General features: G+C 34.2%; 1 protein-coding gene and 1 long non-coding RNA gene across 3 annotated transcripts in view; one reads left to right on the top strand and one right to left on the bottom strand.

The window, feature by feature from the left end:
- The window catches only part of LOC130900766 (venom allergen 5 2-like), a 90,548-nt gene that overhangs the window by 51,831 nt on the left and 12,025 nt on the right, over window positions 1–26,692 (top strand). For both annotated transcript variants that reach the window (XM_057811631.1, XM_057811632.1), the window contains 4 exons: window positions 13,353–13,437; window positions 15,790–15,959; window positions 22,952–23,052; window positions 26,454–26,548. In XM_057811631.1, the coding sequence (XP_057667614.1) occupies window positions 13,353–13,437; window positions 15,790–15,959; window positions 22,952–23,052; window positions 26,454–26,548 (451 nt within the window). The remainder of the gene's footprint in view (window positions 1–13,352; window positions 13,438–15,789; window positions 15,960–22,951; window positions 23,053–26,453; window positions 26,549–26,692) is intronic.
- The window catches only part of LOC130900767 (uncharacterized), a 32,883-nt gene continuing 9,937 nt past the window's right edge, over window positions 3,747–26,692 (bottom strand). Inside the window, exons 2-3 of the long non-coding RNA XR_009060217.1 lie at window positions 5,420–6,205; window positions 3,747–5,274 (exon numbers count right to left, since the gene is read on the bottom strand). This is a non-coding gene — a long non-coding RNA (uncharacterized LOC130900767). The remainder of the gene's footprint in view (window positions 5,275–5,419; window positions 6,206–26,692) is intronic.

The following is a 26,692-nucleotide window of genomic DNA, read 5'->3' as shown; positions in this document are numbered from 1 at the left end:
AAGAGAACCATATCTAATTAAATTAAGTGGCTGAAGCCGACTGATTCAATGGACAAATGTAAATCGTAATTGTTTAAGAATAATATAAATATAAATAATATAAACATGTCGATCTGCTAAGACTTGTTGCCTCGGTTAACGTCTTTTAAGAAAGCCGCGCGTCCACTCCTCACCAGCAATTTGCTCTGCATCCCAGTAACTGCATATTTTGTTTCTATTGGCCACATTGGCCACCGCATATTCATATTTTCCTCTGTTATCTGAAGCACCAGGCACCAGGATTTACTGGATCTCTCTTCTTACCAATCTAACCTCCTGTACCATGGAACGCGTTCCAAGGTATATGAGGTAATTTTATTTCAAGGTACAAGCGGATACATTTTCCCAATCCATTAATTTTATAGCTTAGAGGTTATGTTATCTTATCTTATCCACAGTCATTTGCAGTTAGCAAAACATTCTTGAGAAGCTGCAGAAAGTTAGCTAAAGTACCGGATATTGAACATAAATAACCAAAGACAATTCTAAAGACAACAATAATCAACCTACAAAAAAGGAGGAATCAGGAATTGTAAACAAAACTACCCGAATGTGTCTTATTTTCAGTAAAAAAAATTGTAAGAAGAATGAAACTGTATGAAAAATAATACTCCACAAACCCAAGGAATCGAAAAAAATTGAAAAAGTTGAGTAAAACTGTAACTGCTCCATTACATAAAATTTAAGGTATTTAAGGCAACTAGTATACCTTTAATACATTATTACATACATTTAATGGTCACAAGCAAAAAAGAGGAGAAGGGGTGAAAACCAAAGGGAAGCTATGTTCATTGAAAAACATTAGTCAGGTTTGAATTTAGAAGGGTTAATAAGATTGAACAAAAATAGATTGCAATTTGAATGAGTAGTAGCCTCCAGTAAAGAGACATCACCAAAAGAGAAACATTGTATATGAGTAACAAAAATGATTCCTTACTAGTGTCGAATAAGATCTCCAAAAATTACAAGTAAACAATTTGCTAGACATTCTATAATGGTACATATTAGCAAAAAATTTCCAATTCTCATATGTAAGAAGACTAGAAACACAAAAGTTAAGAAGGGCATATGTGACAGTTAAGTTCGAAAAAGTAGCGATACCTACGGTAAAAATGTTCAGTTATACAAAAATGGTTGATGAACTTTTGAATCGAGAACGTTCATTTTTATATTATCTGTTTTTGTCCATAATTTCAAATTCTACATACTGAAATGAGTGGAAGTTGGATAAGCCCGTGTATTATAAACATAGAAAATTATCACTTATTCAGAGGAGTACAATTTTAGTTAAAGATCAAATAAAATAGAATCACTCAAATATACTATGTTACATCTAAAAGATTCTTAATCTTGATTTTTTCACACCATGACCATAATGTTAGTTTGCCGTTTAAATACGCAGGCTTATTGAAGTAATAGTTTAGAAGAGAACTGTCTAATCTAAATGGGCGCCCCAAAGCTCTTAACAGCAAGACACCCGTCTACGTCGAACTGTGGAGTTTCTACAATTATTTATTTGCTGTTGCGCTGCTCACTATATTTAAATCACATCGAACATTTGTGAGATATGATTGGAAGGAGAATGTCCAATTAACATTACTTTTCACATAATCTAGCCCAGTTCATTCATGAATTGAAATTATTTAGAACAAAGTATAGTTCTGCTAATATCAAGTTCAAAACACTTGCCGACAATTTTATTTGATCTACCATAGACGTAGATATCTCATTTTATAAATTTATTACTTTCATAAATACTTTTGAAAATATTTTTTAAAAACGCAATCGAATACGCCGTTATTCAAACAGATGTATTCAATTGTAATTCTACTTGGAAATTTAAAAAAAATCGTTATTATACCCCGTTAACTTGCTACAACTGAATATTAAATTGTTAAACGTAAATAGACGAGTAAAATTTACCTGGTTTAAACAAGGTACCAGACGTGAACTGAGCCCTTTTGGTACCCCATTCGTTTTTTTTTTTTCCAGAAAACAAAATTTCAAAACACGAAACATACAGGAACATAAATTCTTTGCAAATAAAACAAAATAAAAAAAAAAACATTTCAATTCTAAATTATCTTTATAATAATAATGGTAGTCAGAATCGTCTGAAGTAGCGTCATCATTCGATTGAATTATAACAGGTTGTAAAGAGGGTGATACCATATACTCATCTTCTTCTTAGATAACATGTTCAACACAGTTTTTCCAAATCTCTTGGCGGTCTGCTGCTAGAACTTTCTTTACGAGTTCTACAACCTTTTCACTCAGTTGTGGAGACTGATAACATGTTCGTAACTCCGATTTTACGTTTGCTCATATTAATTCTATAAAACTAAATAAGCAATAGTAAGGAGGTCGTCTGAGAAGAGTTTGCACAGCTTATCAACATAATAAATTTTCTATAACTTTAAACCTTTAATAACAGTACGCAATTCTCTGTTTGCTTCCGATAGCTTCGACCAATAGAAATGCATTTACGTTTAAGATTCGATGTTTTCTTTCATCACGTCCACGTGGACTGACGGTTTGTTAGACGTTTACCGAATTTTATACGGGGAGTAAACATCACTTTTCGTTTCTTAATTTGGTATGAGTACTATGCGTATTTATAAAATATTGATATTTTCTCACATAACTATCTTCTGCAGTTGATTGCAGTTGGAAGAACTATATCATAAACATTCATCACCTCAAATCGATGTCTGGCGGTCCTCAAATACATATGTAAATGATACTTTTTTGTATCTACTTAAACTTCAATACATAATGTATGTCGACCGGTTCATACTTTCAACAAATTCAAAAAATATTTTAGTCAGTCTCTGATAAAACCAACAGACAATTGAGTTATTTCATTTATGTTATACTAGGCACTGAGCAAAATACAAAAACGATCTATTTTTAGACTAAAATGAAAGCTGGCGCTTTTATTAACAAAACTGATGAACAGTTCTCTTTTGTTAGAATTGTTCTGATATAAAAAGAAATTTCTGGCAATAGAATCCCTTGTCAGTAAAATATGAAAGAAATCATTTAGCGTACACTTATTCGTTTAAAATGATAATTCAATTTATAACAGAATTCGAAGTAGTTTTTTACATTTAATAAATATACAAATACTTGATCAAAAATAATCTTTCCTTCTTTCCAATTAAATTAGCTTGAAGAAGCTCCCCATAATATTATTTCCAAGTCTACAATTATATATTATATTAAATTAAACTTCTTATAGAGTGATGGAGCCGTATAAAAAGTTCATTGCAAGTAAATTTCTTTAATTTTATAAGCTAATTGTTTTCTAACTTTTTTAAATTACATTATTTTGGTCATTGAATTTTGTAGTTGTAACGAATGTATGCACAGTATGCACAATAGTAAAAAAATTATATCTAATTTAAATATACATATATATATATATATATATATATATATATATATATATATATATATATAATGCAAGTGCCTCTAATAAAACTACAAATAATTTACATAATTGACTACTGCTATTTAATAAGTTGGAATTTCTGGAACCGTTGGCAATATTCATACTGAATATACTGTTTACACCACCATTACACCAACACTAACAATTACACTGTCTGACGGGCGTTTCGATAACCAAGTTATCATCTTCAGAGACTGAATGTATACTAAGGAGGATCGATTCAAGAATAATAATAAAAAACGACAGGTGTCACCTTACAATATTCTATTACGAATATAATGCCTCCAGCTACAGTAAACAAATCAGCATTTCTGTATATATTAAAGTTTTTTAATTTTGTCTTGGCTATTTGTTATTTCCTGAAAATTGTCTTATTCAGAGCGTATTATATTTGATTTGCTTTTCTTACTTTACTCGTTATCTATATATCTATTTTTTCATTTTCTGCAAAAATGACTGCCCGATATTCAAAACTGGTAACTCTATGTATTATTTGTTCTTTTGCATTTCCGTATCTTGCGATAAAATTGGTTTTTGAAATGAAAGTCGTATTAAATAATTCTTGTCCGGGTATCTCCTCCATACCAAAACAGTAATTTCAATCATAACCGTCGATTAAGTAATTATGCAATAGCTATAACAGTAGAAATTGATAAAAATTTGATCCTGATTGTTTACTTATGATCCTAAAACAAAGCAATAATCCATGTAATGAAAGATCTCGTCCTCATGAACGAATCAATGACGATTATTTTTTATTTTTCGATATCCATGCGAAAGTGTACTTTTTTGTACCTTTGTTGGTTTATAGAAGGTCGAGCTATCAATCAACATTAATACTGTCATATTTTTGATTAAATAAAGGAAAGGGACACGAAACATGGAAGTAGAGGTCATTGGTTTCGCATTATCCTCAAGAGCTTTTCAGCTATTTTGCGCCATGCAATTTCTATTTGTTGCCTTAGGTGAAATCTAGATTTGAGTCCGTTGAAGCTGGAAAGAAGAAAGCAGTACTCTTCCTTAGTGAACTACTAACAGAGGAAGTCCACAGTTTCGAATAATGGAATTCCTCTTTTTACTTCTTAGACCTTCTTATATGATTTGTTTTTGAAAAATCGTCCATTTATTGAGATATAATCAATTTTGTCAATCAATACAAACACTCTATTGAATTGACCAGTAATCTGACGCGCTACAAAACAAAAACTCCAGATTAATCAAAACAAAATGGCTACTGTTACTTTATTGTATTATTTATAGCTAAATACTTACCCTACTTGAATATCTTATCATAGTTATTTGTCAGAGAGCAAATATATACTACTGTAAGTATGATGATTTTCAACAGTGGAGATTTCAGATGAAATATTCCCTTCACTTGGATAGGCAACATGCAATATTTTATTTTTGCATTCATTTTAAAGAATTGCATGTATAATGGACCACAAATATATTAAAGAAGTAAAACAGTGTAATTTATCGGAAAAATATGTAAGTTGACAATTTAAATATTCACCCGAAAACGAACCTACGTTTAGATGACGTAATTCATACTTTCATACTTTTGCATATATTTTCGAGGAGAAATTTTTTTTGCAAAAATTCAAAATGGACTATCCATCAACATCAAATGAGCGTAACAATACCACTAATATTCCGAAAAATAAGCTTTGATGACTCATGTTTTTTGCAAATGTGTCCATTTGCTACTTCAACCTCCATCCACTACTTCAACAAAGGGTCCAACTAAACTGTATTTGACTCGTCTTTCTAACCTAAAACTAAAAAAAAGTGGTTTCAAGCTACGAAGAGAACAGACAATTTTTTTCGAAAGTCCATTATCCGATGCTGTAATGCAAGTTGATGAATATATTTTTTATATGCTTAGTTAACCTGATTGTATGTAAAAATACGTTAGTAACTTACCCTATTTTTCTTCTTCTTCTTCTCATGCCGTCGTCTCATTGAAGGTTGGCGACCACGTTTTTAAATGCGTCTCTGTCTCTCGCAACATGAAACAATTCTTCGAGGCTGAGATTTGTTCATTCTCTTGTGTTACGGAGCCAGGATTTCTTTTTCTTGCCGATGCCTTTCTTTCCCTCTTATCTGCCATGCATTATGTTCTGTAGCAGTAGGTACTTGTCCTTACGTAAGTTGTGTCATATGTAAGATTTTTTTCTTATTTTGATAATTGTCAACAGCTTTCTTTTGCGACCATTGCGTCTTAGTACTTTATCGTTGGTGATTCTATAAGTCCAGGGTATATTCAGAATGCCTCTATAGAGCCACATCTCAAATGCTTCAAGTTTTTTTATCATTTGAGCATTACAAGTCCAGGTTTCCACTCCGTACAGCAGTGTTTACCGCACATAACATTCCATGAATCCTATTCTGACGTGGAGGTTTATATTTCTGTTTGCAAACATTGAGGAGTACTTGACAAATGATTTTCGAGCCATTTCAATTCTGAACTTGATTTCTTCGTCTGGATCCATTTGATCGTTTATGACTAAATCAAGGAACTTGTATTTTTCCTATATTTATAGTGAGTCCTACATTTTTACACTCTCTTTGAAACTGTTTGATTCTCTCTAATGGTATTTGAAGATCTTCTTCATTCTCAGGCAGTATAGCAGTATCATCGGCGAATCTTAATTTGTTGATTAATGTTCCTCCGATGTTTATCCACTCATGTCTCTCCTCCAGCGCTTTCTGAAATACAAACAGAGAATAAAGATTAAATCTTCTTCGCCCTCGTCCAGTATGGCAGTATCATCGGCGAATCTTAAGTTGTTGATTAATTTTCCTCCAATGTTTACCCACTCATGTCCTCTAGAACTTTCTGAAATACAAACTGAGAATACAGATTAAATAGTTGTGGAGAAAGAATGCATTCTTGGCAAACTCCTTTTTGAATTTCGATTTCGTCTGTCTCCATGTCCTCAACACGCACTACTGCCGTTTGATTGTAATAGATATTTTTGATTAATATTATATCGTTTGAATCTTGTTAATAGTTGTAGAATTTTCTATTACGTACTTACCCTATACTTGATTAAAACATATTTTTAATTTCATAATCGGAGAACGAAGTCGAAAATTCGATAAAGTTTAAAAGATATGAAGGAAAACTTTTTCTGAAAAAAGGTATACCTCATAATTTTGAATACCACTAAAACCTAAATCAGTAATAACAACAAGAAGAAAACATGAAATCGCATAAAATAACATTCAATCTTACAACCATAATCTGAAAAAAGTTGCCATAGCAGGAGTGACGTCACTAAACGTTGATTGCTGTTTTAAAATAGGCTTTGTTATTGCAATTCGTAATATATTTTAAAAATAAATATTATATTCTTCTTCTTCTCTAGAACTCTTTATGCCCTTTCTAGTGTCAGAGTATTGAGATTTTATATGATTCTTTGTTACTCGATTCATCTGCTGGAATGTTTTCCTTTGTCTTTTCCCTTCCTGCGCTTCTTGTTGTAGCCAAGTTTTCCTGGGTCTTCATATCATTCGTTTTTTATATATTTTTGTATCTGTCACTTTTCTTCTTAGACTCTGTGGTGTTACTCTTTTATTTTTTCATACCAATAAAAACATTTCTCAAGTATTTTGTTTCCTATTTGTTAGTGTTTGAGCTTTTGTTTAATTACCTCATTTCTCCTCCTATCCATCCTCGTTTTCCCTGCTACTTTCTTTATTTGTTCCATCTCCGGTGGAACTATTCTACTATGTATCTTTTTGTAAATTATTCAAGTTTCACTTCCTTATATTAACGTGGGTACAGTTATCGAGTTGTATACTTTTGTTTTTATGTCTTCTATTTATTATTTTCTTTTTTCCCTATATCTCTTTTTCCATCTTCTGTGAAAAGGAATACTAGATATTCGAAGGTGGTCACTATCTATTATTTATCCTTTCATTATTAAATCTTTCCCATGTTCTCTGTTCTGATTTACTAACCTATCATCCGTTTGCATTTCTTAATATTTACTAATAATTCTCAGGTCTTTATCCATATGTATACTTTTTCTTTTATTTTCTTAAATGTATCTGCTAGTAATCCGTCTATTTTTATCGGTTCTAGGTTTTTGTAGCAAATTATTGTTGGCATTTTTTAGTTCCTCTCTTTTAATAGAAGAGGATTAAGACTATCTCCTTGTTTTATTCCCATCTCTATGTTATTTTTCTGATTATTCTAGTTTCTTCATACTATCCTGTTGTTAAATTTACAGTGGGTTTTGGGTTTGTAGTTGCAAATAAATTGAGTTCAATCTTGATCAATGTTCGATTTATTGAACAGGATTTCAAAAGTGCGTTCAAATAACAATAATAACGGAATAACAATTTCGGAGCACGTTTTTCTTTCGCCTTTCTTTTCGCTTGTGTCACTATTACATGAAACTGTCAAAAGGTGCTTATCGCCTACTAATTTTTAATAAAATCAGAATACATTGGAATACATAATTACCAACTTTGACTCTATATAAAACAAAAGTATAGTGTGAAGTTGGATAGGGTCAAGGTTAGGTTGGGTTCGGGTCAGCTGTCAATTGATCAATTGTCAACACTCCTCCTTGATCAATTTACAGCGAAGTGTCTCAAAAACTTTTCTGTTGAGTGCTTTTGTGAAAATGTCTGCAATCTGTTTGCTGCTCTCGACGTGTTGCAGTGTCACAGTGTTGCCGACGTGTTGCTGAATGTGTTTTCGTGGTATCTCAAGGTGTCTCTTGCCTCTGGTTGTCTTTCCTTCGTGTGCATTCTGTAACATGTGAATCGCTGACATGTTGTCGATTTTCAGAGTGATCGGCTGATCACTTTCCAGGATACCAAGTTCCAGTGCGAGTCTCTTGATCCAGCACACATCTCCAATCACAGACACTGCGGCTCGGTACTCAGCTTCTGCGGTTGAAGTCGCTACCAAACGCTGCTTCTGTGAGTACCAGACTACTGGTCCTCCTCTCATCACCAATACTCCACTTGTCGACTTTCCTGTCTCAGGGTCTCCTCCGAAGTCTGAATCGGTGTATGCTACGAGTTCTTTGCCTCCTCCGAAGTAGATTCCTGCTGTCACTGTCCCTCTCAAGTACTGAAATACACGTTTCACCATCGCCTGATGGCTTTTCATGGGATTGTTGCAGAATCGACTGAGGTAGTTCACGGCGAAACTGATGTCTGGTCGAGATATTGTAGCGAGGTACAACAAACTCCCTATCGCCTCGCGATAGTTGTTCTTCGCCGGTAGTGCCTCGTCGTTCTTGAAGTTTGTTTTCTTGGTGATCATTCCTTGCTCAATCGGTGTGGATGCTGGGTTGCACTGTTCGAGTTTCATCCTCCTCAAGATCTTCTCCGTGTACCGAGGCTGATTCACGAAGATTCCATCTTTGTCGACCTTGATTTCCATGCCCAAGTACGTCAACTTGTCCTGAACTTTCTCACTGTAAGTAATCTGAAACTCCTTGCTTATCTCCTTCAAAAGTCAAAATATTCTCTTTTCATCTTTCCCAATTATCAGTCCATCATCCACGAAGAGTGAAAGCATAATGCTCTTGTCCTTGGTGTAGTAAATACACGGGTCGTCATCTGCGTTGATCAGGCCAACTTTCTTTACAAAGTGTGTAGTGACTCTCTCGTTCCATATCTTTGGTTAGGTTTTGCTTTTCTCCACTTTTCATCTTTAAGTGCCTGACTCACCGGAATGTCTTCAGCTTCACCAATCATGACTACTTTTGCGCTCATTCCTCCATGTCTGTTATTAAGTACATAGTTTCTCAGTCTCGGTGGTGGTTGCAAAGTTCGACGATCTCGCAAACTTCTTCCTGGCTCTTCTTCTGGCGGTTGTGTCCCACTTTCGTTCTCACTTTCTCCAGTCTTCCAGTTGTCTTCTTCTTCGTCTGACTCACTGCTGCTTTCTTCTTTCTTCTCAAGTGTACACTCTGTTGCCGATGTCTCAACTTCAGTGCCTTGCCTCTGTCATATCCTCTCCTCGTCGAAGATTACATTGTCTGAAGTAATGACCTCTCTTTTCTCTTTCATGTAAATCCTGTAACAGGGCGAATCAATGTCATAGCCAACCAGAATTCCCTTTTCTGATTTTCTATTTATTTTGCCTCTCTTTTGTGCTTGGGTCAGCACATAACATTCACAGCCAAAAGGTCGCAGTTTCTCAATCTTCATTTTCCTTCCAAAACACAATTCTGCTGAACTCTTTCCTGGTACGTTGCTGGTTCCTGTCTGGTTGATCGTGAAGATCACGTGGTTCATTGCCTCTGCCCATAGTTTCTCGTTCAATCCATCTTCATGTATCGCTGCCCTGGCTGCTTCGACAATAGTTCTCATTTCTCTTTCAACCCTTCCATTTTGCTCTGGCGTGTGTACATTCGTAAAGGTGTGAAAGATTCCCAACTTGTCCATGAGTTCTTTCGTTTTTGCATTCTTCAGTTCCGTGCCGTTGTCCGATCTCAGGCTCTTCACTCTCCTTCCTAGTTGATTTTCTACAAGTCTCAGGTAGCTTGCAATCTTCTCAGGGGCCTCACTTTTCGTCTTCATGAAATAACAGCTTCGGTAGTGAGTGAAGTCGTCCTTCAACATGAGCCAATACTTTGCTCCTCCCAGGGATGGGATGTTCATCTCTCCAGTGTCGACATGAACAAGATCTAACGGCTGCTGGGCTGTCTTGGGATTGTTTGGATGTGCGGATCGATGTTGCTTGCCATATGCGCACCCTGTGCACACATAATTATTCCAGTCATCAACATACTTGATCCCTTTCCTTTTCAGTATGTCCCTCACATACTTCACGTTTTGATGGGCGAGTCTTTCATGCCATACTTTGATCGACTGAACCATCAAACTTGCCTCTTCTTCCTGTCCTTCTCTTCTGAGCATCATTTTGTATAAATTTCCTTTGCGCCTTGCTACTGCCACAACCTCGTTGCTTTTCTTACAATGGAATGTCGACTCGTTTTCATCTGCCTTCTGTACATGTCCCTTGTCTAACATATGACTGACTGAGAAAAGATTAAAGTTGAGATTTGGTACATAGATCACATCTTCAAGTACCACTGGATACCACTTTTGACCATCAAAAGCCTCCATCTCAATGTTCCCGACTGCAACGCCATCTCCGATCTCCGAATCTCCGATCACAATTGGGATTGGCTCGTCCAGCTCGACAAGCTGTACAAACCATTCTCGATGAAACGTCATGTGTTGACTGGCTCCACTGTCTTGATACCATGAAGTTGCCCTGTCCTGCGAGATGTCGTTGTCCACTGTCGAGAGAGCTGTGGTCAAAAATGCCTTCTTGGGTTTTCCATTTGCTGACTTATTTCCATCTTCTCGGGATGGACAATCCTTTGCGAAGTGGCCTTTCTGCTTACAATTGTTACATGAGTATTTCTTCTTGCAATACTCAATGTACTTCTGACATGCCTTTCCTTTGCACTCCTTGATCACGTGACCTGGATTCCCACATTTGTAACATGTGAACTGTGACTTGTCCTGCTTGCTCGACGACTGCCGTTGCTGGTACTGCCCTCTGCGTTTGTCGTCGGTTCTCTAAGCTGCTCGTCCTCAAGTCTCAGACGTTCGATGAGTGTGTCCAAGTTCTTTGCATGTCCCGTCACGTTGTTCCACGCAGTTCTGAAATGTGCCAGTTTTGGCGGTAAGACACTCAAAATCCACGTCATGACCCAACTTTCCCTCATTGGATCATTTTCAGTTGACAATTCCTCTGCCAAGTCCATGATCTCCATACAGCTCTCTATTGCTGACTTGCTCTCATCATACTCAAAGGTAAAGAATTTGATTCGGGACGTTTCTAAAGTTACATCAGTCTTTGTACCATATAAACTAACTAATTTGTCTATCATGTCTTTGGAAGTTTTACAATTAACAATTTTGTTAACTATCTTACTGTTTACATTTAAACCTATCAGTGTTTGAGCTTCGACATCTTTCTTTGTCCAAGCTGAAACAGTTGCATCTGACGCAGCACCTGCTGGTCTGACTTTCGTGCCTGATACAATCTCAAACAGGTCTTTGTTCTTAAGTACTAGGTTTAATTTAAATCGCCAAGAAATAAAATTGACATTCCCCTGACTATCTTCACTTAACATCTCCAACTGAGATTTTACAGTATCCATTTTGCATTTAAATTCTACAATTTGACGGACTTCTGACATTTTTAAATAAACAAAATGAATTTACAATCTTTCGTGACGATTTTCTGACTTAAAATGACTTGCGTGTGCGTTGTTCAACGTTGACTTGCTGTGCGAGCCGGATGTGGTCGCCTGACTGCGTGCCTGACTGCGTGCCGATTCTGACGTTTTGAACTGCTTTCTGGACTTCGCCGTCGCTTTCCTGGCTTTATTTACAACAAAACCCTTTTACAGCTGCCCTGGGCCCATAACCTGTTGTTAAATTTACAGTGGGTTTTGGGTTTGTAGTTGCAAATAAATTGAGTTCAATCTTGATCAATGTTCGATTTATTGAACAGGATTTCAAAAGTGCGTTCAAATAACAATAATAACGAAATAACAATTTCGGAGCACGTTTTTCTTTCGCCTTTCTTTTCGCTTGTGTCACTATTACATGAAACTGTCAAAAGGTGCTTATCGCCTACTAATTTTTAATAAAATCAGAATACATTGGAATACATAATTACCAACTTTGACTCTATATAAAACAAAAGTATAGTGTGAAGTTGGATAGGGTCAAGGTTAGGTTGGGTTCGGGTCAGCTGTCAATTGATCAATTCTCAACATATCCCATACCATTTTTCGATCTATTTAGTCGAATGAAGCTTTCAAATTTATGAATGTAATATGCGACTCCTTTCTACTAAGCTCCTGCTCCATTTCCTTATTAAAGTAATTCCTTAACTTTGTCTAAATGATTTTCGTATATCCTTTCAAACCAACTGACGATAAGCATATTACTCTGAAGATTTCGTACATTAGGTCATCTCCTTTTTTATGTAGTGGTATCAATCAATTTTATATTTATATACTATATAAAATAAATATTTTGATAAAGACTTAAAGAAAAGTCGAGAGGTCAATTTTATCTATCTTACAAAAATTATTTTAAAAAAAAATAATTTTGAAACAGAAGAGACCTAAAATCAAGAAGATTAAGAAACATAAACATATCAAAAGGTCTAAGAAATAAGATAGATATCATATTTGCATCTTCCCTATTCTCATATATACCAAAGATTATGCACGGATTATTGAAATTTGTCTTTAAAATTATGAATGAAAATAATAGTTTTTTAAATGACAGCTGCAATAAACAAAATATATGAATCCTTATGAATAGAACTCTTTAATATTGTTTGTCCTTTTGAAAGAGGGAGGTTCGTTGGATTGTTTATGAATGGAATAGGGACATTATTCCTATAGTTGAATAATATTTCAGGATTGGCCCTGCTTTAGGGAAAAAAATTTCTCTGCAGGGCTGGAATTGTGGTGGATTTAGGAGGGTGTAGTTTAGGCTGAAATGAAAGAAGCACTCGACCATACAAACAGCTTTTCGGAGTGTGTAATAGATTGTTTATTTATTTAAGTAAGCGGGTACAACTGCATTAATCCCCGTCGTCGGCCATTTTACTGGTAAACGAGCTTATCAGGTAACATGAAAACCGCAGAATATTCGCAACGCCGACGATATTCAAGAGTGAGAAGTCATACATAATAACGCTTAAGAATGTATTTCATTAGTTACAAGACGTTTTGTTGTGTGTTTGTATGTGTTTCAACTGTGAGGAGAGAATAGAGTATATAATGTTTACTGTTGGTGACGTTAGAGTGATATTATTTATTATAAGGAATATTTTATTTCATAGAAATGGGACGAGGAGCTGGCCGAACGAGCTCAAAAATGGACCCAGACATGCTATTCTGAAACTCATGATCACCAAAGGGACGTCTGTAAGTATATCAAAGAAAATTATAGTCATCCAAGAGAACTCGTAATCTTTAGTTGATACATTGTACAGTGGCCCAGAAACACTCGAAAATCTGCAAAAAGTAGGAATACTAATTGCTTAATCATAATATTTACCATTTTGAAAATGTAAAAATATCACAAAATAATTCATAAAAATTTTTAAATCCAAATGCTACTGCCACTTAATGAGATTTCTTTAGAATCGGACCTTTTTTCGTGTGAAGACAACAGGCAGGTAACTTCTGGATGGATCGGTTTTTTCTTCAATAAATTTGTTTAGTAGAGTAGAAATCGCATGATCTGATGCTGCTAGAAACCTGTCAGTCAGTGGTATTTTTCTTGGATAGTGCCCACAAAGTTGTTTCATGTATTGTATTACATGTGTTGTCCTAAGTTTTCGAACTTGTTTAGACATGTAATCAGTAGGAAGCATAGTACCAGAAATGATGTCTAATGTAACTCAATATTGTGCACTGATGATGACTTATAGGATCACGTATAAAGCTTCAAGTACATAGCTTTTAAATGGTATATTTGAATATAGCTGCCAAAATTAGTTTGAACCCAACAACAGTATCTAAAAAGCAAGTTAGGTGTCGTTTGAGATGTGTTCGATCAGCACTTGGATCGAAAACATCTCCCTTGGGCTCGTGTAAGTAAGATGTAAGAGAGGATGTCATGTGTTAGTGCGGAAGGAACTTCTAATTTTATGAGTTCCTCTCAACGAGTCTCAGAAAACTATCATAAAGACATCGTCTAGACTCGTCAGAATGTAATAAATCTTTTAAGAGGACTAGAATTACGATAATTTCTTCACTTTTTTCAACTTCCTTATTTTTTATTTAAGTAAAATATGTCAATTATATTAACTCTTGTACAAAATTAATTAATTATTATTGGATAATAACTGTCACTATACTACATACACTATAACATGATCTTGTTTCGTTTTAAACCTCGTTTTAGACCAAAACATGTTAACATTTTCTTAAAAAGTGCTGATTAAAGAAAAGCTTCTGTTAGAAGCAAGGTGTTGATTGTAATTATTTTTATTACATGCATGTTTCAATTCGATATGTTGCTGGTTTGTTAGGAAGACATCATTCCAGCATCAGTCGCATAGTGAGGCGATATAATGAAACGGGTTCGTGCCGTAGAAGACCAGGACAAGGGCGAAAACGTTGCACTAATCAAGTTGATGATCGTTTTTGAGACAACGTGAAAATGAATTATCAGAAATATCGTTTCAAAAGGCTAGAATGCGTTTACATGAAGCAGGATTAAGCAACAGAAGACCAGCCAAAAAACCCTTGATGACCGGAGAGCACAAAGTTTAGAGATTAAATTTTGCAAGTCTACATCAGAATTTGACCATCAATGATTGGAAACGGGTTCGGTTCTCCAATGAAACTAAAGTTAGCCTTAAAGCTCCAGATGGACGTGAACGTGTCTGGCGTGGGCAAGGAGAAAGGTTTACCAGCTGTTATATCTCTCGTAAAGTGTCTTTTGGTGGTGGCTCTAAAATGTTTTTGGGGAGGAATTTGGTTCAATGCTCGTACGATATTAGTCCTTATACATATGAGGTCTATGAATGCCCAATATTACTTAGACAACATTATTGTCGAACATGTAATGATAATTTTTTATGCAGGACAACTCTCGACGTGGCAAGGTTATTGACTTCTTACATGATGTTAATATCCCTTTATTACGTACCACCTAATAGTCCAGATATGAATCGTATAGAACATCTATGGAACTATATCAAAAAGAGGATTCGAATCAGAGTCGTCCAGTTTCCGAACACAACTAACTCATAAAAGTCGCTATTGTAGAATGGCAGAATATACCGCAAGTTTTTGTTGAACATTTGATATCAAGCATTCCGGGAAGCATAAATGCATTGATAAGACGCGTATGCATTTATTCTCTTTTACTGATTTTTTTTTCAATTTGGCGGTATGATAGGTTATTTATGCATTTCCAGCAAAAACAAACTTTGATGGCAATGCAAATTGAGATTATGCTGAAGTGTTATTCCACCAATTTATAGGTGTTCATTATTATTTCAATCTAACTTAGTTTTAGATTACTTAAAGAGGTACGTTAATTTTGTCCAGGAGTTTATATGACAAATAAATTTTTTTTCTGAGTCATCTTCAAATTTCACCTGTGTGTGAATTAAATGTTAAAATAATTATTATAGGAATAATTCATAAGCCTGAATCTGCAGTTAGCAGTTGCTGTTGCTGTAATTGTAATAAGTCTAATAAATACATTCCATACAGAATTTAAAAGAAATATATATAAAAAAAATTTTAATAATATTTTAGCACGATTTCCTGTGGGCCAAAATATAGCAACTACATGGACAACTAAACCACCTGGTGGATACTATGATACTGAACCTGATTTTGCGGATGCCATCAGCAAATGGTTCAACGAATACAAATCCTTCCATTTTGGCCCTATTGGAAGAGGAAACACTGGGCATTATACGCAGGTAAATATCTATCTATTATACGTCATTTTCATTAGTTCTATTAATCCACAAATAGATTGACATCATTAAAATTTTCAAAATTATTAACAAATTAAATTTGTCAAGTCAAGTCAAGCTTCTGAAATTAAGCTATTAATAAAAGTTCGAAAAAGTAGATAGTTTACGTAAAAGAATATTTTTAAAAAACCATTACTTTATCCGTCTACGTGTTGCATCGATCAGAAAAGATATTCGAGAGCATAAATGGGAAAAGATATCCTAAGTATCCCCATAGGGCAAAATATTCTCAGCTTCAATAATTTATTTTGTTCTCAAGCGAACAATACAGATTTTTTCCACGAGCTTGTGTTGGATTATTAAGGGATATTTATCTTTGGAGCTAGAAATATTTGTAGCTCATCAAATACGAGGGCATAGATTTTAAAAAATAGTTTTTCCCGAGAATACTCTATAGAAAATTATCAAATTTTGAACGCATTCATATTAATTCTGGAATTAATTCTATTTGTTAATTCGTAATATCACAGTTGCATTTTTTAAAATATTCTTGCGATTTTTGAATAAGTAAAAAAATGTTGATAGTTTCCAACTTTACAAAATCAATATCAAATTGTAACGTTGCCATTTTTGACATCACAAGATATTGCCAGAGGTAACTCAACTTTTGTTTTTTACGCTCCACACATAGTTTTGGGAGTTCGAGAAAATGTATGACCATTTTTGTCGTTGGAGTGGATATGGTGCACCCATTTCATGACTAAGATATAGTCTGGATTTAATACCAGTAGACACACTTCTGTTAGTAGTGGGAAAAATTTTCGAAAAAATTGGTGGGAGACTTCTATAGCACCAAAAACAAATGTGAAGGGTAATAAGATAACATCGGAAAGAAACTGAGCTCTATGGATTAAGTCAAATATCAGAGGGCAAAACCTAGCAAAACTATTAAAAGAAGAAATTACAAAATCAATATACCAGAAGTAAGTTATAATTATAGATCAGTACTGAATATACTGTTTACAACCTCACTACACCAACACTAACAATTACCAACAGACTGAAGACGATAAATTGGTTATCGACATGCGCGTCAGACAGTGTAATTGTTAGTTTTGATCTAGTGGTGGTGTAAACAGTATATTCAGTATGAATATCGCCAACGATTCCAGAAATTCTAACTTAATAGATCAGTAGTTTACCTTCAGTCTCTGAAGATGATAACTTGGACATCGAAACGTCCATCAGACAGTGTAATTCTGAGTGTTAGGCTGACCGCAGGAGGATAAATGTGCTGAATACAGCAACGATACTCGTTTTAAACATTATCAATAACAAAATCTCGATCACTATACTAGAACTACTATCATATGAAGAGCATAGACTCAGGTCAGGATAATTCTGCGTATATACAGTATTTATCCTACGACGCCAGGTTGAAAAATTCTTAGAATATAACAAACGAGTATTTCTTTGCTTCATTGACCTCACGGTTACGGAATGAGTTACGGAATGAGTTGAAAATAAATCAAAATCCTAAGTTATGCCGATTACGCCATGATATGTACCGAAAATGATATTGATCTTCAAAAATTATAAAAAACCGTTAATTTCACAGGAAAACAATATAATAGGACTATCTCAACTGAAAAAACAATATGCAAGACAACATCAAAAAAGAGTACACTTTTGTGGTTGTTCCTGGAAAAAACTCCTCTTTAATAATACTAAAAATGCTTACATTATTAAAATAGATATTGAAGCATTAGTTTTGAGCTAAATCAGAACAATAATTTTGCGAATAGATCTAATTTGAGATCAAATAATAGTAGCAATTGGTTAGCTTATACTGTCATACTTACTTATTTTTCGTTACAACTATCATAATCTAAAACAATTTTCAATCATAAAAGATGTCCCACATCAAACATACTTTTTCTCTTGATAGAAAACCTTATATTTGATAACATTTTTAAATGCTACATAAAAAATTGGGTCAACTGAATAGGGTTTCATACACCTAGGTTTTTGTTGTTCTTGAGACATTCCAATTTTGTGGAGATGAAGAATTTACAACGCGATTCAAGATAACTTAGTCTATCAAAGGTGATGTTTATTATTCTATTATTACACTTTGACTCAATTCAAACATCAATCAATTTCATACTTCAAATAGAACCTCCTGTATTTTCCTTATATATTCAACAGCACTTTCTATAGTAGGTCTTTAGGATTTCTTATATCTATCTATAGTCGTTCTGAAATCATCAGCACTTTATTTAAAACAACGGGTTTTCTCATAGAGTACATAGCAGTATGTAAGTGAAATTGTACTATTAGAAAAAGAAAGAAAAAGCATTGATTTGCGAATCTCTATCCCTTTCTACTCTCTTCCGATACCTTTGCTGATCCAGTCAGTATAGAAAAGAGAATGGTATACCGATGTTCTTTCTCATTTTATCGCCATTTCAAACTCACTTGATATTAACTTTGATTTTTCTTAATAGTAATGTTTCATCAAGTCTCCTAGTGTCAATTCATACTAAATGTAACATATAAAGGCCTTGTTCATGACCGAGCCAGTCATTTTAGATACAATATTGTATAATATAGCTAGATAACTTTAGCTTTTTTTCTATTATAGGGATAATACTTTGTAGTACATTTTAAAAGTTGCTACAATATTGTCTTCAGAAAATAATTTTTATCGTAGATGAATGCGATGAAAACTTCCTCTACTCAAGAATAGACATATGCACAAAAATATCCTAAATCAGATCATCCGCGAAAGATTTGAAACAGTGATGGCAAAATTCAATGCTACGTATTGGTGACACGAAGCAAAAGAAACGATGATAGTTATCACCGAGGAAGACAATGAATTCTTGGTGTCCATCAATAATTCAGCCCTAGCTACAGATACAGTTATAAGTGAAACCAGAGAATGCTTAGAAAGTACAAATACCATCCGTATAATATTCCGCTGTATGAGTATTTACACGACTTTGACCACAGAATAAGCTTTTGTTCATAGGCATTTCATCGATTTGCCGAGAAAGCAAACTTTTTCAAATTTGCGTTATTCACAGACAAATCTACTTTCCACAATAATGAACTAGTGAATAGTCATAATATTTAGTAATAAGTTTAGTGAGATTATAGGAAGTCACTTAATAGATTACTCTTCTTGGAATGTTTAATTGAATGTTCGAAAATTCCTAAGATTGTTGAAAACGGAGTTTTGGAATCTCTAGAAAAATTTTTTCTTCTTGCTCTGCAAACCAGACTTCCACCATCTTTTGTCACCTCCTCGTTGGAAGAAAATTTACATTTTAAACTTTTTTTCAGTTGAGGAAAGTGGTGATAGTCGGACGGAGCCAAATCTGGTGCTTAAGGAGGATGTTCTAGCAGCAATTCAAACCCTAAATCACGAATTTTTTGCAATGACCACATGAGATTTGTGAGCAGGGGCTTTCCGCATCTTTTCTCTTTCACCATTCCGTAGATTGTTCAGTAATGTCGAAGAGTAATCTCCAGTTATTGTTCTACACTTACCCAAAAAATCAACCATGATTACTCCATGGCAATCTCAAAAAACTGAAGCAGAACTTTTCCAGCAGATTTTTGGACACGAAACTTCTTAGGTCTTGGAGAAACAGAGTGTCGCCATCATGAACGCGTTCATATGAAATATTCAGTGTTTCAGATATTCGTTTTAGCCCAATTCGACGGTCTGAAAAAATCATGTCATGAACTGCATCGATAATTCCGGGAACTGACACAGAAACAGGCCTTTCCGATCGGTCATCATCTTCAATGAAAAATTTACCTCTATCTTCGTAAATCTGCTTACCTCTTAATCCTTTTAAATACAGGTACTTGATGTTGGCTCGATACTCCAATTTTTCGATTTTCACAATTTCGGTGGACACCTTTTTTGATTTAATTTATTGCGTAACTCTGGTTGTCTTTTTTGACGTCAAACTTTACACTGACTCTTCTAATAAGTTATTGTTCGTTGCTATGGTAACGCAATATTTTGTTTATGCATGGAACTGGTCTAGGGTAACTAGATATCAATACATCCTCGTATTCCTTCAAATATTAGAACAATCATATGGCTGCTATTAGATGACGCGTCGGTGCATTCTTAATTAGCTGTTAGCAATTCTCTAAATGAAAATGTCCTCATTCGCTATACTGTTTTAATATTCAATAAATTGAGTCATCTACTTTTTCTTATATAACATAAGTTAAATATGATTCGTGATATATGATACGCATTGTATTGCTAAAACTACACTAATACATCATTTTTGATAAAGTATATACAACTTCAGAAAGGTTAAAACTAGATTTATGCCTCACGCGCTAGGCTAATTAGTATGAAATAATGGAACAACAAATATTACGATTCATGGTTCCGCAAAAAAATGGAATATTTCTAGAACGAGAATACTCAGATACATGAAACCTCATCAGAAGTTGACCAAGTTTTTCATGTAGAATTGAAAAACGTGACCAAATATTGGATGTCCTATGTAAAAATTGTATTTTTTATTTGAGACATCGTGTATCGTTAGAAAAAATTTATAATTTTAGATGGTAGCCTTAAATGTTAAAACTGTCACCATTTGCCCATTAGAGACAGGTAACACATCCCCTATTGTTTATTGACATCTCTAATGACTTACGATTACAAGGAGAGAAACGTAATCCGTTGACCAGTTTCGATATTGTTGCATCTCATTACAGCGGTCTCTAATCTGAACACCAGGCTATCATTGTTATTTGGTCCGCGTTATTTAACATTCTCTTCAACAGAAGCTCTCTGGCGACACGCTTCTCGAGGAACAGCCGAAGCAATTATCGACTTACAAACATTGTAAATATAAGAATGACATCTCAATATTTCACACTTACGTTTTATACCAATGGAATACAAATTTTCATGTATAATATTAATCACAAATTGAAGAATCTACCGTATAGATTGCTCGACATGAGTTTCCTTGCTTCATATCCCACTTTGTATATATATCCGACAAAATAGCTGCATATTTTACCTACGATTCAAAATACCCCAACAGAGAAAAATCCAAAGGAATGAGGTCCAATGATAGAGCATTAAATCTCGTCGTCCAATTCATATACCAGGATATTCTTCATTTAAATACCTTTTCACTGTCCCACAATAGTGAGGATGAGGCCCAACCCAAATATGATTTCTAAATTACCGAATTCATCTAGAGTATCTCATAAAATGTTGAAGTTTAACGGATCTGTTAGCATTGGGGTCCAGGATATGTGCCAGAACATCCACCTTCTCGGGAATCTTAGTACGTATCTCATGTGAGGATTTGCGTTTGTGTTTTAAATTTGTATGGGTGAAATGCCTATTTTATCAACACTCTATGTACTGCTCTTAAACTGAAATCACAGGTAGATGTAACTTGAAATGTTGAACTAGTAAGATTTACTATTACTTTTGCCACGTTATCAATTTTTTGTTATATTTATTTGCATCATTCATACTCTCCCTTATTTCAAAGTTTCAAATAAACGCCTCAAAATAAGTCCTCGTATTAGGGCTATCAGGAAACCTTCTATTAAAAATACATTTTGCTGAATGAATATTGTATCTAGTTTCGCTAATTATTAGGGTCACATCGGGCACGTAATATTTCGCTTCTTAAAGCACTTGAACACCTCAACATTTTATTAAATGTACAAACATTTCAAAATAGCTAAAGCTATTCAATACATAAATCACTAAATGTACATAAGCAATTACAAAAATGTTATATTTTATTTGATATAATTTGAAACCAGTTGCCTAAACGGCATTAAATCGCAAACATGATTGGTATCATTTGATTGAAAATAATTGAATCATCTACCTATAAGTATTCTCTTTTGGAATCACAGGCTACTTTCTTGCCAATACGAGGTCTGCTACTTAAGTTTTGAGATATGGCAACACTGATGTGAATATGTCATATCTAACATTGCCATCATGAATTTTTGACATTTCAATGGTGAACGTACTCAGAACTCCTTGTCATACGAGAGTTATTTGAGTTGTTCACAGATAATTAAAGCATTCATCATCATATTCGATTCAAAGGGATCACGATTATTCGTATACTTCCCAAGTACATACCTATTTTGTTTGTGTTTTTAAAAATTGAAATGGAGTAGACAAATAACATTGTGCTCGAGTTTCTTCATTTTTTATGGAAATTATCCGGTCATTTGGTTGGACCATAAAAGTCGTGATGAAGTTAATAAAAAAGAATACAAGATAACTGAAGAAATAAATCCTATTGTCCACATTTCTGCCTCTCATTAAAAAACTTAAGGTTACATGTGGAACTGAATCCAGAGCCATACAAGTTTGCAGGCCTACATGGTTGAGCACATCACGGAAGTATCAAAGAGATTTTCCATATAAAGGTTTTAAGCCAAATGTTCGCACTCGCGTAACTAGGTGACTCTTGAACTAACTTTTGATCTTAATAGTCCTCCTAGGGCTACAAACGTTTTGTTCCCTCACGCCAGCATTTTTAAAAATTCCCTGGTTTCATCTCCTCCATGTCACTGTCATGTTCGAACTCATGGACTTTATCAAAACTAACTCCCTGTTATGCTCTGTCGTGATTTTAATTGCTTCGAGTTATTCCAATCCCTTCCCATGTCCATATATTAGGTCTTTTGTTTATTTATGTGTAGTCCATATTCTTCTTCTTTCTTTTTAAAGAATAGAATCCTTTTCTCTAGTTCCTTTTTAGTTCTACTTGTAAATACCACATAATCTGCGTAGGAATAGTAAAGTATAAAATCATTATTTTATTAATATTGTGCTAAAAACCGACAATATGAAAATTATTAAATTGCGTGGGAAAGATTTATTTATCCAAATATATAGATATACAGTTTGTGATAATATTTATTGATGTACTTATTTATTGATTCATCATTTATTTTAATTCCAGCTTATATGGGCTGAAACGAATTTAATTGGATGCGGATATTCTTTTTACTATGATCCTTCTAAAGGATATACGAAGAACTATGTTTGCAATTACGGTCCAGGGTAAGTGTTTCGTCTATCACTAAAATTATTTTCTGGTGTTAAACTATATTTCCATTTATAGATTATAAATTTAATGTTAAGAGAATTACTTTAGACTAGGCCATAAGCCTAGTTTCATTACCTCAAGCTATTTATATTCTTTCAGAAGACTTTTATCTTTAGAGTTCGCGACAACTAAACCTTTCCTTTATAAGTCTGAAATATATTTGCAGCCGTATAAGTGCTGAAAGAGACTTGGATTTCGCACTTCTGTATGGATACCAAGTAGCAGTCAATGCATTGACTGGATATTAGATATCCGGTCAAGGCGAAATACAAACAGAAAGTGATGTGAACGGTGTGTTCTGGAATAGGAATGGCATTCTGCTCATCGACTTTCTCCCACTTGGTAAAACAGTAAAGGCTTAACAATACTATGAATCACTGCAACACGAAGCCGTGGAATGCTTAAAGCAGGTGTTGTGCTCCTATATGACAATGCTCGTCCACATAAAGACGGCTGTTTCAACGGAATTCGGCTGGGAGTTGTTTAATCACACACCCTAAAGCACTGATTTTGATCCCAGCGATTTTCACCTTTTTCGTATCTCAATAAATTATACGCAAATATCGCAATCCAACTACCTTTACATTTAAAGTCAAGTAGTATAAAATAGTTTTTGAAAGATTAACTTGAATACGGAGTAAGTTTCAAATATCTCTGACAAATTTCCCGTGTCAAAAGCTAAACTAGATGAAGGTAAATTTATTGGAGCTGACGCTAGCAAATGATGTTGGACTTTGAATAAACAATGACATCAAAGAAGTTCAATAAATTAGATTATTTGCTTGCTGAATAGTCGCTTGATTACTTTACGAACAAGGTGAAGCGTTTTCAAAAGAACATGATGGAAAACGCTATCTAAACCGCTGGAACAGAGCATGATGATTGCTTCATCGAGAAGTTCAGGAAGCGTCTAATTGCAGAAAAGCTACACAAGAAAAGGAGAGAAAGAAAGTAAAAATCATTCTAGCTGATACCTGTTATATGTATATACTGTTTCATATAGCCTGCAGTCAATGGAAACCATGTAAATTATGTAAATGTTTCAGTATTTCTACCATTTCATACTTTATAATAAGTACAAGTAAATTCGTTCAAAGCTGAGTGGTACAAGAGCTAAGACCAGATTTGGATTTTCTTCGCAAAAATTAATGAGATTCAGCTATTAAACTGAAAAACCTTTCCAAAATTGATTTTTTGTTAGCTCTGTGTAATCTAACACTGATTTTCGAGATCATCCAAGTATTTCTCTGTTAATTAAGGCTAGTTTGAGATGCCAAATCTCAACAAATACCTAATTGGTAGTATTATTCCAATACTATCACTTTCATCAGTTTTATGATTCTATAGATTTCGCTAATAAGTGAATAGTTGGATGGTGTATTCAAAATTCTATATTTTATTTATAAAAATGCTTGGTTACATTTTCGTTCACCAATATATTTCATTATGTTTAGGGTAAAAAATTCAATGTTCCATTTTTTCTACAAAGATAATTCTCAGTTTATCGTATAGTATATATTCTGATTACCATCATTACTGGCAGATTCTCTTATTTCGCTTTTTTCTTCGGATGTTATTTCCAAACCAAATAACGATTTAAGCTCCCCCACAATTTATCAAATATCCGTATCGAGCGCCAAATTATAGTAGATCAACAACATTATAGTAATTTGCTTAGAATCTAGTCATTTGAACTCCATAAACGCGTTTTTGTGTCAAAATATCAGCAGCTAAACCTTTAATTTTCTCATTGGTCATCATTAATCTTGGTGTTGCATGTTAGAATAGTCACACAACTGATGAAAAATATTCAAACAATATAAATAATTTGTCTTAAACTGAATATCATGTAAATTAAAAAATATTATAAATTTTAAGACTTTCTCTTTACGTTGTAAATTGAGAAATAAACCTGCCAGTTTATATATTATTGAAGATTCTCCTTTTTAGTACCAGTCCCAAGTAATTTTATAGTCTCACATTTGAAGACTATCACAATAAAATAGTGCTAGTTAAATTTTTATTGCAGTACCCGAGATATATCAAAACGTGAAATATTAAAACATACTTCACAAACTGGGAATGTAAGAAACGACTTAGCTTAGATGAAAAGATCAGCATTCGCTATGAGGTTTGTCTGAAAAGTTTCCAAATTAACAAAGAAACAAAATATTATCTACATCAATTTATTTCCCAACATAATCTTCTTTAAGTCTATGCACTTAATTTAACCATTCTCGCCCTCCAAACCATAGTTACCGATCACCGAAAAGTGAGAAGGTCCTGATGGAAAAGTCTTTATAAAATTATATAATCATCATCAGAAAATTGCTTTGGTGAACCTGTGATTGGATGCGTTATCCTGGTACAAAATAACATCTCTCCGTAACTTCCTACTGCGTTTCTCCTTTATCATCTCACGTAATTTTGGAACTGAGTTAGCATAATGTAATTGTGCCTCCCATTGGCAACTAATCTACTAAAATTACCCCCTAGCATCTCCTCAAATACAGTTGGCACGACCTTTCTGGCTGATGGATGCGTCTTGAATGTTTTCGACGGTGATGAAACCCATTACATTTTTGTATCTACATCATATTGATGGATCCATGACTCGTATATTGTTACTAATATTGCAAGAGAATTGTGTTTATTTTGTCCTACTTCGTTAAAAGAATGCCAATCTATGCATCATTCGTGGTATCCAATGAGTAGACATACTGCATCCTTCATCTTCATACATTTGAATAATAGTCACACATGTTATTCCAACACGAGATAATGTACTCTAACATGTTAGTATGTGGCAGCGCTTATGGGTACTCCACAGACATTTTCTCTGGTATCAACCCTCTTGGACGCAAGTATTTGATTACCCTAGTGTCGCTTACTAACTCCCAAGACAAACACAATAGCCGACACACATTCGACGTTCCCGTCTGTCATATTTGTCTACCAAATATTCTCCATTACATTAAATTATGTCCATCGCTATCAAATGACATGCGACTGTGTACCCGTTACATTATATTTAACATTTCAATAAGAAAATATATTAAAAGTGTACTAGTAATTTAAATAGCTAAAGCTTTGCTACCCAAATATGGAACACTCATTAGAATTGTATTTTATCATTCCTTTAACGGTCTGTTAAATGTTTTAAGTTCAATTAGAAATAAAACTCGCTTCTAAATACTAACGTTTTTTGTAGAGAAAGAACTTTTTTTCAATAAAAACTTCTACTCCTTTTTTATAAGTCACGACCTTTGATTACGATGTAAAGTGAATCCCTCTTATAATCAAATTTTCCAAACGTGAGAATCGAACTGATAGAATTTTTTCTTTTCTTTCTCAGGGGAAATGTGTTAGGGCAACCGCCCTACGCGAAAGGATACCCAAACTGCAATAAAAATGGATTAACCGAATCTATTAGATTCTCTGGGCTCTGCGGTGAGTATATTTACATACATACGTAGAAATTTACTGAAAATATACCTAATTCTCACCTTATTATTTGGTAGTTAATAAAAAAAAGTCAATGATCAATTTTTTGTTTATACAGAGAAAATAATTGAATAATAACGACCAGACCAG

This window comes from Diorhabda carinulata, chromosome X (genome assembly GCF_026250575.1).
Source record: "Diorhabda carinulata isolate Delta chromosome X, icDioCari1.1, whole genome shotgun sequence".
NCBI lineage: Eukaryota > Metazoa > Arthropoda > Insecta > Coleoptera > Chrysomelidae > Diorhabda > Diorhabda carinulata.
This window is presented reverse-complemented; position numbering and strand designations above follow the sequence as displayed.